Source organism: Glycine max, chromosome 17, assembly GCF_000004515.6.
Source record: "Glycine max cultivar Williams 82 chromosome 17, Glycine_max_v4.0, whole genome shotgun sequence".
In the NCBI taxonomy this organism is placed as follows: Eukaryota; Viridiplantae; Streptophyta; class Magnoliopsida; order Fabales; family Fabaceae; genus Glycine; species Glycine max.
In genome coordinates this window covers 38,617,830-38,632,265 of record NC_038253.2, presented here as the reverse complement: position 1 = coordinate 38,632,265, position 14,436 = coordinate 38,617,830, and the positions used below count along the sequence as shown (strand labels likewise).

The 14,436-nt window shown below is 37.2% G+C and overlaps 1 protein-coding gene across 1 annotated transcript; it reads right to left on the bottom strand.

Annotated features, from left to right (window-relative positions):
• Nucleotides 1-303: 303 nt before the first annotated feature.
• Nucleotides 304-13,327, bottom strand: LOC100817786 (RNA pseudouridine synthase 3, mitochondrial). Its single transcript, XM_006601187.4, has 10 exons — nucleotides 13,055-13,327; nucleotides 11,741-12,067; nucleotides 10,820-10,882; nucleotides 10,488-10,646; nucleotides 10,316-10,363; nucleotides 10,150-10,230; nucleotides 2,422-2,538; nucleotides 2,192-2,293; nucleotides 1,910-2,068; nucleotides 304-817 (listed from the first exon to the last, which is right to left on the bottom strand). Exons 2-10 carry the CDS (start codon nucleotides 12,065-12,067, stop codon nucleotides 443-445), a joined length of 1,431 nt encoding a protein of 476 aa, XP_006601250.1. The 5' UTR covers nucleotides 13,055-13,327; the 3' UTR covers nucleotides 304-442.
• Nucleotides 13,328-14,436: the final 1,109 nt, after the last annotated feature.

The following is a 14,436-nucleotide window of genomic DNA, read 5'->3' as shown; positions in this document are numbered from 1 at the left end:
TCGCCTTGAGTACTTCCAGCCATTGGACATTAACGTCTTTCTCGGTATAAAACTAGAGTGAAAACTCAATTGATAGGAAGCAAATTATCCACTCTAGTCTTTTTGCTTCACAAATCAGTTGCTGCTAATTGCTCGGGAGTAGTTTCAGATGTGTAAAAATAACCTGAAACGTGTTTATCGCATTCGCTTTATTTCATCAAATGAATCTATTTTAGCAAATAGAATAGAGCATTTATTTTTCGAGAAAGGTTTCTTGATTTGAAGAATGATTAATAAATAAACTAACAATTTCATAAGCACAAATCAGAAAAGTTTCAATTATATATTAATACTCAATGTCATTGGACTTTAACCTATGATACCTTTGCCTAAACTAATAAATACTAGCTAACACTATTTCTTTCCCCTTCAGTTAATCAACAAAACGCATTTTGCAGTTCTTTCAGACTAAATACGATGACATAAGATTCCAACTAATTCTCATATGTGAAGGCATTGTTGCCACAAAGCGAAGAACATCAGGCTGCTCTCTAAGTGAAGTACGTAGTTCTTCTGAACTATTGTTCAAAACATGCATAAACTTAACAATGTTGGGGAGTACAAGTTCTCTGCAGTGAAGATGCAATAGAGGAACCTTTGATAAAACACTTCCCTTCTGAACATCTAGGCCTTCCGGCCTCCGCAACTTGTATGGTTTTCCGGTGGTTGGCTCGATATCCACTCGCGGCATTTGTTTCCATCGGCTGTGCACAAACCAGCCATACTTATAGTCACCCACTATCGGTGTGCCAAGTGCTTCAGCACAATGGACACGCAACTGGAAAAGGGAAGAAGAAATCAGCAAATAAAATTTATAGAAAAAAAAAAAGCCTGAATCATGCCAAATATTTTCTATCCTAATTATCCCGTGCCATGTGAATTATTACAGCACTTAAGAATAATAAACTTGGACTTTTTTTCCCTGTAGTATTTTAATGAGGTTGGTATATTTAACAGGGCATCACAATAACTAAAATGGCAAATGGTACAAATTGATATGAATTTATAACAATGATGATATGTATTTTCATTTTACATGCAACTTCAAATAGAAGACATGACAGTCATGGCCTCAGGAACCAAATAGAAGAAATCATCTGAAGCATGTAAGGTTAAAATTCCATCCTTATATCAGAAAATAGGAACTGGAACCAGGTCATCTTTAATGAAAGACAAAGCAAAAAAAAAAAAAGGATAAAGGAGGCACCTTTTAGATATTTGTAAGAATTAGTAGGTTTGAAGTGAACAAGGAAAAGATAGAAAGACCGCTAAAGGAAATAAACTTAAAATATAATTTATAGGGTGCAATACATTACAATACCATAACCTAATCCTCTTATTTATAGTTTTATACTAATAATTAGGTGCAACCCCAAGCCCACTAACAATAAGACTAAGTGACTAACAATCTACCGACCTTACCCAAATTAAATACAGAAACAAATCAGGAAATATATCAGCACCAGAAAACAACTCCTAAATTGATTCCTCAATTATATATAACTAATTGATTACACATTTACACACGTTCTTTTTCTTTTATGCTGGGTGGAAGTTTAGATTAGATGATGCCTAGCCTCTATGTAAGGCCAGGGAAGACCACCTACCTCAAAAAGAATTCGTAGTGGGATTAAATATAACCTACCGGTGGGGTTGCCTTGGAATCAAACCAAAGTCCTGGCTTTGCAGGAGCAGAAGCTCAACCCAGAACCACCCCCCTGTTGGTGATTCCACAACATATTCTAGAGATAATCTGGGTTTAAGATATCCCAAGAATATCCTTACAGATGGAAATTGTGTTTACTCTCTCTCTCTCTCTCTACATGAACAATTCAGTTGAATAGAGAAAACAAAATTGTTTCCAAGATACCTGATGCTTTCGGTAAGTAAGTGGACGCAGCTCAACCCACGAGCATCCATTTATCTGTGGACCAAGCACCCTATACTCAGTTACAGCCTCTTGGCGAGGTTCTACACTTGAATGGTGAGCTAGTATTATCCTCTCAGTCTTCCCATCATTTAGAAGCACCTGAAATAGAAGGCATACAATTACAATCAACACACTGGAAGATACCAACCACATTAAACATGTTATCACTGAATGTATAGATATAGAGAAGAAACTAAAAATGAGATGAGAAAGTTCATAAACCTTAGAAAGAGGAGCATGAATTATGCCTTCCTTCTCCTTGGGAGTCCCTATGACTAATGCCCAATACCTCTGATATGTAGCTTCACATGCTTCATTCCAATCCTAAAATATCCAGTTAATGTTAAAATTCAAATGAAAGTATATTAAGCTGTTTTTCAGAGTGTTTTCAAAGATTCACTGACTAAACACTACAGAAAATAGAAGTTCATTATTTCATGTATTTAAGGCACCTTACAAGAAGATTTTGCATTGTTAATGTTACTGAACAACCATTGGAGATGAGATACACTATCTTTAGTTCTCCCCAGTAAAAGGATGCCACTGCTCTCTCTGTCAAGACGGTGAACCTGAGAAGGCCAACAAAATAATCAAGTTCTCTTGTATTTTCAATATCAACCACTTCTAAAAAACAGCTTCAGAGTCCAAATCATATTAGTATAGAGTAGAAGAGCTGAAGAAATAACTACACCATTTGACATATTATGAAGAAAAATAATCTAGAGTGAATGGAGTGCTCATTGATGGCTCCTGGGTCGATGAACCATCTAGAGTGAAAGAGGAAGTCCACAGGATTTTCCAGCAGAGATTCCAAGCAGTGTTGTTAAATGGCGGCCATGGCGGCGCCATGGCGGATTTAGGTGGCGGATTTGCGAAAAAACGCCACCGAATAGCGGTGGCGTGGCGGGTTTGGGATGGCGGCCGCCATAGCCATGGCGGTCGTGGCGGTTATGGCGGGGTGGCGAAAAATGGCGGGATTTGCTTGGTTTTTGTCTGCGGTAGGAGTTGGGCCGACCCGACCCAACCCTACCCGGTTATGCATTCAATTAAATGTTGTCCCACGCAGCTGTGATTCAAAACAGCTCTGCGTCCCTCCCTCACCCCGCCGCACCCAGCCGCTGCCGCGACAGACGACACCCGCACAGTCCGCGCACCCAACCGCCGCCGCCCGCGACACCCTTACACGAAGACGAAGGCCAACTTCGCGCGAGCCCCGGCAACGCAGCCTCCCGCGACCGCGACACCTCTTCTTTCTGTCTCGTGAAGAAGACGAAGAAGACGAAGACGCAGACGCGGGTCAGCCAGCCTTGATCTTTTTTTTTTATTTTGATTTGGGCTTTTTGCTGTTTGACACCCCATTTTTCTGTCTACAACTTTTTTTTTCCTTTTGCTATTTGACACCCCTTTTTACTAACAGTCCCTTTTTTTTCGTATTTGACACCATAATTTTTTTTTCCTGTTCAGTCCCTTTTTAGTGATTTTAAATGGCTGAACCATCATCCGATGCTGCTACTGCAAGTGCAACGAGGAAAAGTAAGGCAGACCCAGGCTGGAAATATTGCCATTCACTAGTGGAAGGAGATACAAACACCATTGTTTGTAATTTCTGTGGAAAAATCACTAAGGGAGGAATAACCCGAGCCAAACAACACCTGATTGGGAAGTCGGGCAACGTTGCAGCTTGCAAGAAAACTCCCCCAAATGTAGTTGAAGAGTTGAAGGAATATATGGCTACAAAAAAAAGCAGGACCACTTACAGTACTTCTGGCAGTGGTAATATGGCAAATATAAGAGATTTTGAATTTGGTGAACCGATTGGATGTGATGGAAGTGAAGAAGATGAGTTTGCGGACTCTTGTAATGCTGCTGCAAGTGCAAAGACAAAGTGTGGGACTAAAAAAGGACCAATGGACAAATTTTGTAAGAATCCAGAAAATGCAATCAATCGGAGAAAAATGGAGATGCTGAGGCAAATGAACATAAGAGAGTCAATGGATAAGAATGAAGTATTGAAGGTGCATCAACATATTGCTCGCTTTTGGTACCAAGCAGGTTTGTCATTCAACCTCATTAAATTGAAAAGCTTTGAGAACATGGTTGCAGCCATTGGTCAATATGGGCCACATTTGCCCATTCCTAGCTATCATGACATTAGAGTTCCACTCTTGAAGAAGGAAGTTGAATATACTGAAAATTTGATGAAAGGCCATAGGGAGCAATGGGTCAAGTATGGTTGTACTATTACGTCCGATGCATGGACTGATCGGAAACAAAGATGCATCATTAATTTTTTGATTAACTCTCAAGCTGGTACCATGTTTTTGAAGTCTGTTGATGGCTCTGATTTTGTAAAGACAGGTGAAAAGCTTTTTGAGTTGCTTGATGCCATTGTGGAGGAAGTTGGAGAAGAGAATGTTGTTCAAGTTGTAACCGATAATGGGAGCAACTATGTTTTAGCGGGTAAGTTGTTGGAGGAGAAAAGGAAACATATTTATTGGACTCCTTGTGCAGCTCATTGTATTGATTTGATGCTTGAAGATATTGGGAAGCTTCCCTTGATAAGGAAGACAATTAGAAGGGCAATTAATCTAGTTGGGTTTATCTATGCCCATTCTAGTACCTTAAGTTTGTTGAGAAATTTTACAAACAAGAGGGAATTGGTGAGACATGCTATTACTAGATTTGCCACTTCTTATCTAACCTTGGAAAGGCTTCACAAAGAGAAAGCCAATATTAGAAAGATGTTTACTTCTGATGAATGGACCTTGAACAAGCTATCTAAGGAGCCTAAGGGAAAAGAAGCTGCAAAGGTAGTGCTCATGCCTTCTTTTTGGAATAGTGTGGTTTACACTCTTAAAGTCATGGCTCCACTTGTGAAAGTGCTTCGTCTTGTGGATGGTGAAAGGAAACCAGCCATGGGCTATATTTATGAAGCAATGGACAAGGCAAAAAAAACAATTATCAAGTCTTTCAACAACAATGAAAGCAAGTACAAAGATGTGTTTGCAATCATTGATAAAAGATGGAATTGTCAGCTTCATAGGCCATTGCATGTAGCTGCCCACTTCTTAAATCCAGAGTTCTTTTATGACAACACTGACTTGGAGTTTGATTTTGAGGTCACCAATGGTTTGTTTGAGTGCATTAAGAAGTTGATTCCACAATTTGATGTGCAACAGAAAATTCTAACCGAGTTGCATCTTTACAAGATTGGTGCTGACCACTTTGGTTCCGACTTTGCAATGGCTCAAAGGAAAACCCATTCTCCTAGTAAGAAACTTTTATCATACTATTTTTTTATGTACTAGTGTTATAATTCAGAATTCTAAGTTATGCTCTTGGTTGGTAATTGGTATTGCAGCATATTGGTGGCGAATGTTTGGGTCACAAACTCCAAATTTGCAGAAGCTAGCTATTAAGATTTTGAGTTTGACTTGCAGTGCTTCAGGATGTGAAAGAAATTGGAGTGTGTTTGAGCAAGTAATTGTGACAAAACTCTAACTATACTTTTTAATTTTATTTAATTTTGATGATCAAGTTTTATTTGGAGTATATTTGAGATTGAAATCAACATTTATTTGTTATGTTGTAGATTCATTCCAAAAAAAGAAATAGGCTTGAGCACAAGAGGTTGCATGATTTGGTGTTTGTCAAATACAACCAACAATTGAAGCAAAGATATAATGCAAGAGATGAAATTGATCCAATTTCTCTTAATGATATTGATGTATGCAATGAATGGCTCGTGGGAGAGATGGATCAAGATGATGATAATGATGCTGGAAATGATTTGGTATTTGAAGATGATGATGCTCTAAATTGGGCAACTGTGTATCAGGCTTCGGGGGTTGGAGAGTGTAGGATGTATACTAGGCGGAAAAAGCAAAAAACAAGTGTTGCTGCTGCCCAAACTTCTAAAAAACAGGCAATGGTTGTTGGATCTTCATCAAGGAAGCAAAAAGCAGTCCAAGAAAATGATGAGGATCTAGATGCTGAGGAAAATATTGATGTTGAATCTGAAGAAGAAGAAATCATGGTCAATTTTGAGGCGTCTGATGGGGAAGAAGGAGAGGGAGATGCTCCATTACCATATGATAACAACGAAGATGATTATGTTGAGATTGGAGAAGATGATTAGAGCCTCACTTTGCACTTTGCATTATGTTTTTATCATTTTCTTATTTTGAACTCTTTAATGAGTTTATTTGGTGTTGGTACTTGATTATTGTATGAACTCATGAAACTTTTTTAGTTTATTTGAATGCAATCCTTTGTTTTTTTCAATTTCAATGAGTTTATATATATGTTTTTTTTTTTTGTCCGCCATGACATCCGCCATTTTCCGCTACGCCATCCGCCATATTTTTATGGCGAAATTTTGACTTTCTGCCATGAACCGCCATCCGCCATTAACAACATTGATTCCAAGATCCCCAGCAGTGCAGGCCAAAACTGAATGGGATCAGCTTTAACAGCATTGGACAGCAAGAAAATCAATCGCTGGTGGGAAGTTTTAATGAGGAAGAAATAAGGAGGGCGGTATGGGACGGCGGTAGTGAGAAAAGTCCAGGCCCGGATGGACTTAATTTCAAGTTTATCAAGCAATTCTGGCAGTTACTGAAACCTGACATTCTCCGGTTCCTTGATGAATTCCATGCAAATGGGATTTTCCCAAAGGGAAGCAATGCCTCATTTATTACCCTAGACCTATTTCACTAATAGGCTGTGTATACAAGATCGTGGCCAAGCTGCTATCAAATAGGCTGAAGAAAGTCATGCCAATCATCATAGATGAAAGACAATCTGCTTTCATAGATGGTAGACAGCTGCTGCATAGTGTAATCATTGCTAATGAAGTGGTGGAGGAAGCAAAAAGGGGCCAAAAGTCATGTCTGGTGTTCAAAGTAGATTTTGAAAGGGCTTACGACCCTGTCTCGTGGGATTTTCTAATATATATGCTGCACAGAATGGGGTTCTGCAATATGCTGATGATACTATATTTTTTGATGAGGGCACCTTGCAAAATGTCAAGGTCATCAAAACAATCTTGAGGGGATTTGAACTTGCATCTGGTCTTAAAATAAATTTTGCGAAAAGTTGTTTTGGGGCAGTGGAAAAATCTGATCAGTGGAGAAGAGAGGCTGCTGAATTTTTGAACTGCAGAATTCTGCCCTTGCCTTTCACATATTTGGGTATCCCCATTGGGGCAAACCCAAGGCGTAGCGAGTTGTGGGATCCAGTCATTAGAAAGTGTGAGAGAAAATTAGCTAGATGGAAACAAAAACACCTATCTTTCGGGGGGAGAGTGACCCTTATACAGTCTACCCTATCAGCTATCCCCATTTACTTTCTCTCTTTTTTCAGGCTGCCCGACAGAGTAGCGGATAAGTTGATCGGACTCCTACGTAGATTCTTATGGGGAGGTGGATCGGAGCAAAGGAAGATAACATGGGTCAAATGGGAAATAGTCTGCCTTCCAAAAGAAAAAGGGGGTTTGGGTATAAAAGACATAAGGACCTTCAACAAAGCACTACTTGGAAAGTGGAGGTGGGATATGCTTCAGCAAAACAAAGAGTTATGGTCCAGAATACTGGATTCCAAGTATGGTGGGTGGAGATCACTGGTGGACGGTAAAAGAGTCAACAACGAGTCAGTATGGTGGCAGGACCTAATGGAGGTGACTCATGACCAACAGCTGAATAATGTCCTTCAAGATGGAACAACATGGAGAGTGGGGTGTGGGGATAAAATCAGATTTTGGGAGGATTGCTCGTCTGGAAATGGTGAATCACTAATTCTGAAATACCCCAGGCTGTATCAGATATCTCGCCAGCAACAAAAACTCATCGAGCAAGTGGGGAGTTTCAAAGAATCAGCCTGGGAATGGAACCTTTCATGGAGAAGGCCTCTATTTGATAATGAAGTTGCCTCGACTGTAGGTTTTATGGAAGACATCTCACAGATTGTACTCCAGCAACATACAACAGACTGCCGGATGTGGAAACCTGAACCTAATGGATATTACTCTACAAGGAGTGCCTACAACTTGCTGCAAGGAAGTTCAGTGGAGGTAAATCTGGATGGAGCACTTCAGGACCTATGGAAGCTAAAGCTCCCAGCTAAAGCATCAATCTTTGCTTGGAGGTTAATTAGAGATCGATTGCCGACTAAGTCTAACTTGCAAAGGAGGCAAGTAGAGATAAATGACAGCATGTGCCCTTTTTGCAGAAATAAGGAGGAGGATGCATCCCACCTATTTTTTGACTGCAGCAAATCACAACCTTTATGTTGGGAATCCCTATCGTGGATCGGAACCTTGGGGGCCTATCCTATAATTCCAAGGCACCATTTTATGCAGCACGAAAACGGGATGAATGGAGGGAAAAAATACAACAGGTGGAAGTGCGGGTGGGTAGCTCTAACCTGGTCCATTTGGCAGCATAGGATTAAGGTCATTTTCTTGAATGAACCATTCAATGGTAGTAAGCTGATGGAAGATGCATTGTTTCTGCTCTGAACATGGCTCAGAGCAACGGAGAAAGACTTTACAATGCACTTCAACTATTGGTCTAGTAATCTAACAGTAGGTTTCTGTAGTTTAGGAGGGGACACTAGCTGAGGGTTATTGTAGTTGTATACATGACGACTAGTTTGGATCCTATCAGTCTGAAACCAGCCTGACCAGTGGAACCACTAGTCTACTTTATATCATCTTGTATATATATATATATATATATATATATACTTTTGCTGACAAAAAAAAATGAAGAAAAATAATCAGGTATTCAGGTTATATAAGAAACATTAAGCAAAAAAAATTCAAATTTTAAAAGCCTTTCATTAGTGAATGAAATTAATTAAATTTTATGCAATCAATATGAATGTATTTTCAAATCTTTTCTAGTTTCAAGCAAACTACACTATCAAAACAGTGGTCAATAAATTCCTATAATTCCAAAGCTAAAACCAAACATCTTTTTTTTCTTAACCACTTAGAATTGGAAAGAGAGAAATAAAAAAGAAAAGCAATGAAGTTTATCATTCAAAATTAAATTAAAATATTTGAACTTTCATATTAAGCATTAAGTTAACTATAACAGTGTTTACTGTATGTTGTGTTTTGTGTATGACCACACAGCCTTTATTTATGATGAGTAAACAGGATCAATTTTGATTACAAAGGATCAATCTAATAATGACTAAATCACTAATTACTATCTAATCATAATAACAGAATATGTAATCTTAACATTAACAAAAAGCCAACTACTAACAGGAAAAGATTCATTTGAGGCATAGGCCAATCACCGAAACCAAGACAATGTAAACACCCAACACATACAAAAAAGAGATATATATCAGTGTAGTTAGTATTGATGGAATCATACGATTTGACTCCCAATTAGATACGAAATGGAATGGCACCTATGTGATACAAATTGTTCTTTGAATCACTTTTTATCTTGAATCGAAAGCCATCATCAAATGAATCGCATCTAAAACAGTTTATTCATGATTCCACAGCCCACTTGCACAATCCAGAAAAGCAGATTGTGGAAGCAGAACAGATTGGGTTTTGCACGACTTGGATTCTGGAAAAGGGCTTTTAGGGTTGTTTTTACTTTGGTAATTTATTTTTTCTTAGAAGAGAGGGAAACTGCCAAAATGTTGCCTCCAAATAACCCAACTCAGTGAGTTGAGTGCCCTGTTTTTGTCCCCACTCTCACCTTCACATGCGATTTGTGGCATTAGATTCAAGCTAAAATTGATTCAAAAACAATTTTTATCACATAGGTGCCATTTCATATCTAATTGAGAGTCAAATCATATGATTTGAACAATACGTACAACACTGAATTATATCTCTTTTTTGGAAGTGTAGGGTATCTCCACTGTCTTGGTTACAGTGATTGGACTATGCCGCAAATAAATCTGCTCCTGTTAAAATTTGGCCTGAAGGTCTTCCCAGTAATGAGAAACCAGGACTAAGCCATGAAATTGACTAATACTTCCAGAGTTATCACAGATTTTAATATGTTAATATTTTTGTAAAAGTAGGGGGTGCCAGCATATCTATATGAAATTATGAATAGATATCCATTTTTTACAAGATGATTAATTTACTGTCAAGTATAGACCAAATTGTTCCGTTGTAATGATTTACAAGAGGGGTAGTTTACCAGTTTAGGACCCTCATCATAATCATAGGATAGTGCCGCAGCTGCCAAAGCATCCATGCTATTATGAACTGGCAAACTCCCCTAACCAGGTCATAAGCAAGAAACTAAAATCTCATAACTAAAAGTAAGTGAATTCCTATAAATATTGAAGAATAGACATCCAAACCTTAACCGGCAATTTTGGAGGTTTATTTAGCACAATAATAGCTGAGTCCTGAAAGCAATACATTCAAATGCAATATGCAATAAATAAATTATATTTCCATGCAATTGAACAATAAGAATAGTAACAGAAAAGTGTAAAATAAAATAAATTTGACACTAGTTGAAAGGCATGCCTTGTAAATCACCAGCCTCTGCAGATACTTAATTTCGTCGGCATTTGGATATAGTGTTCCACTTGGAATAGCATCGTATCTTTTGGAAATCCTAGTCTCACAAATTGACACAGGCACATGAACTCTGGCACCACGTTTCATCACTTCATTTGGTCTAATCTGCAGTTAAGCTGTATAGTTGTAGTATTATTAAACCTAAAATAAATCATAATTCATAAGCAATTGACTAAAATTTATAGTTGAAAAACAGAGATAGAGAAAGAGAAAATTACCCAAAGTTAAATTTATTTATAGAAAATGGTGAATTAACAGGTAAATGTAGAGATGAATACCTTTCGCATAGGTTTCATCTGCTCTTCTTTCTGAGTGGAAGAGTCATCAGCCTCCATTTGCACCTAGAATAGGAAATTATCAACAAAGCCTGTAAGTACACTTCTCAATCAACATATATATATCAGACCATTAAAAATTATCAAACACAGAAAATGTAGATCCTGCAATTCTGCTACTTATTCCAACTTGCAAAGTAATTAGAATTTTATGAGCATCTCCCTTGGACTTTAGAATGTGTAGTATGCCAACAGAATATTCAAAAACACCATCTATACAACAGCATGCACTTCCTTGCTAAATAGGTTCCTCTAGGCACTTCCAGGACTACCCAATTGAACTTTATGACCTTCTTGCAGGATGATGTAAGGGAATTACAATAATTGTAATTCAAAAACAAACCAAGCCCTTATTTTAAGGTTTAAATTAAAGTATAACTTGAATATGAAAAGTAATCTGTGAATCACAAAAATTTTAAGAAAATTTAGTTACTTAGATACAAAGGCCAAGTTCAAGCACAATATTTTGTAGGAGACAAACTGTTTCTGTTATTTATTCCTCCTTTTTTCCTGCTTTATTGGAGGTGTAAGCACCAAGGTAGGCTGGTGGGTGAGGGGTGAGGGGTGAGGGGTGAGGGGTGAGGGGTGAGGGTGAGTAGGTGGCCTTGTAAAGATTTGAACCTACAATATTATTATCACATGCTAACCTTAAAGACATGGCTCTTAATCTTTATTCTTATCATGTGTTCTAACTTCTATGCTCCTCAAGGACATGGAGATTCAACCTCTTATCAGTTATGATAGAAACAGTCCCGATAAAAATTGTATAACCAATTTAAGGCAATGTCAACAAGTAGATAATAGATTAGGCAGCAGGGGGAAAAAAAGTGCATCCGTTAATACAATAAAATAGTAGATACTTACAAGACCCTCCCTGAAATGGGATTCAATGACAGAACCCCATGTGCCCTTGAAGTAATACTTAATCCAATTGACAGCAGTAACATAATCACGCTGTCGAGAACCACTAATTGAGCTCTTGTCGGGCAAGGGGTGACCAGGAAAAGGTGGCAATGATAGTAGCTGTCTGGGTTTAGGACCTTCTTTGGGAGCATCCAGGCGGGCAATATTGTTAGAAACACTGATTACTGGTTCAACAGAAACCGGCCTTGGGGGTTGAATTCTAGAGTAGTGCCTCGCTACAAACAACAGCCATGAGCAGCTATTATTATTGCTCACATGATTCAACATCTGTAGCCAACAAAGGAAAACACTAGTTCATTAGCAGAAATAAATGGGCTTTTTTATTTCTTTATTCAACATAGAATGTTTCAACTTTCAACAATAATCACATTCACAGCTACAATCAGTAAAAAGGCAAAAGTTCTTGAACCAGAAAAAAAAAAGAGAAAAAACATGAAGGATTTCATAGCTAGAGCTGTCAAATGAGCCAACCCACCCCCTCTCAGCCATAGCCTATTTGGGCCAGCCAAAAACCCATAGGGCAAAGAACCTGCAAGGCCAGAAGCCCACAGGACCTTATGGGTTATGGCCAGCCCATTGCCCTGCTCACTAAAAAAGCTAGCCCACTTGCAAATGGACTAGCTCTAGCCCCTCCCATGTTCTTGCTAGAATTGATATCCAAATTTCATATCTTCATGCATTTTTTATAATGATCCTTAGCATCCATTGTTAATGTTTTAAGTTCAGATAACAGATTTTATGTGACTTCATGGAGTCTCATGATGATTATGATATGAAAACAACAAGCAGAAGTAGTTAAGTTAAGATCAATGATGTTATAACATACAAGATTAGTTTCAATCTCAAGACACATAAGGTAGAAAGTAGCATCTATAGAAAGTCAAAACAACAATGGGAAGGTTGAAGCAACCTATAAACATGGTACACATCCGCCTAACACCTAGTCATCTTCGTATCTATTTCAGAAAAATTGTTACACTTAACCAGCAGTAGTCAACAATAAAGTAGCTTATGAATTGTCAACACAAATTCTACATAAGAGCACAAAATAATAAAATAAATATACTTTAAAACAACAAATTCTCACATAGCCATCAACAAACTAAAGTAGAACCAAGCTTAGGGAAGCACTTCCAAACATCATAACAACAAACAGAAAACAAACAATACTTCAAGTAAAACAACATAACGCAGCCATTAAGCTATATCAATAGCATTCGATTCAAATTTCAGATTCCCAGCCCCAGTACTGACCACTCCAGGAATACAACGTATGAACCGCAACGCCGTCGTCGACCACCAACGTTCACGGCGGAGGAGGAGGAGGAGATCAGTGCTAGTGAGTCTAATAGTGTGATGACGAGTTTCAGCGATGCGTGATTGTGGCTGTGTCTTCGCAAGTGCAGTGATGAGTTAGGGTTCAGTGCAATGCTGTTATTGCTGTGAGTATATGCTGCGTGGTGGAGCGGTGGCGGACGCGGCAGGAACACGTCGTCTGAGTATAAAATAAGCAAAATGTATTCAATTTCAGGGTTTAAACTTTTAACATTGGCTTGGATTTTTTTCAAAATAAAAAAGGAATAAATATTCATTTTCGTGGTTGAATTGTTACGAGGTGACAAAAAAAATTCTCCTTGAATTTGTAAGAAGAATCAGAAATTAGTGATATACATTTCTTTATTATCTAAGGTAATTATGTCTGTATGATATTTTCCACGATGACTTAAAATAATTATTATATGTTCAAAAATTGATTTTTTAATTTGATCTATGAACTTAATAACAATTTGATGTTATTTTAATCATTGAATATAACCACTTATTAATATTTTAATCCCTAAATTTAAAATGTAATATCATTTTAATTTGAAAATACTTTGAAATTTTCAATTAATTCTCATGTTGCTTAAAATTATTAGCATAGACATTGTCATATTCTCTCACTCCTATTTTTATTTTGTAACTTTGTCATTTAAAATAGAGTTTAATGCTTATGCATCAATGGTGTAGAGCTATTTTAGAATGACATTTCATCACAAATCATCATTTGAATTACTTAAGATATTTAAAAACTTATTTACTCTCATTACATAACTTTTTTTTTCTCTTTAAATTATTATAAATATGAAATTAATTTATGAGTGTGATTACATTCCAATAGTAAGTGCTAGATTTAGGACATCACTAACAATATTTTATAAGGTTCCAACCAATTTCTTTTTTACACCAAATGATAATTGCTAGTTTTTCAATTTTGTTAGCAAGAGAGAATGAACCTGAATCCACCGTTTTTCTCTCCTTCTCCTTCATCTTAACCATCTAACCAACCTTATATCTTTGGATTTTAAACCAAATATTATATACAAATCAAGTTATTATCTTATATATTATCAATATGTGTAGAATGTTAGATTAATTAATTAATTAATCTATTTTATGGAATAATGTTAATGATTAAAAGACACTTAAGAAAAATCTGACCCAATATAACGTTGAGTATAAGACGACATGAAAAATAAAAGTGTTAGGATCATTTTTTTACATGTCATTTTGCAGTTTTCACATTGTTGATCAATGAATGAGTATTAGAAGACATGATTTGTTATAAACTATTGTAATTTTCACCCATTATATTA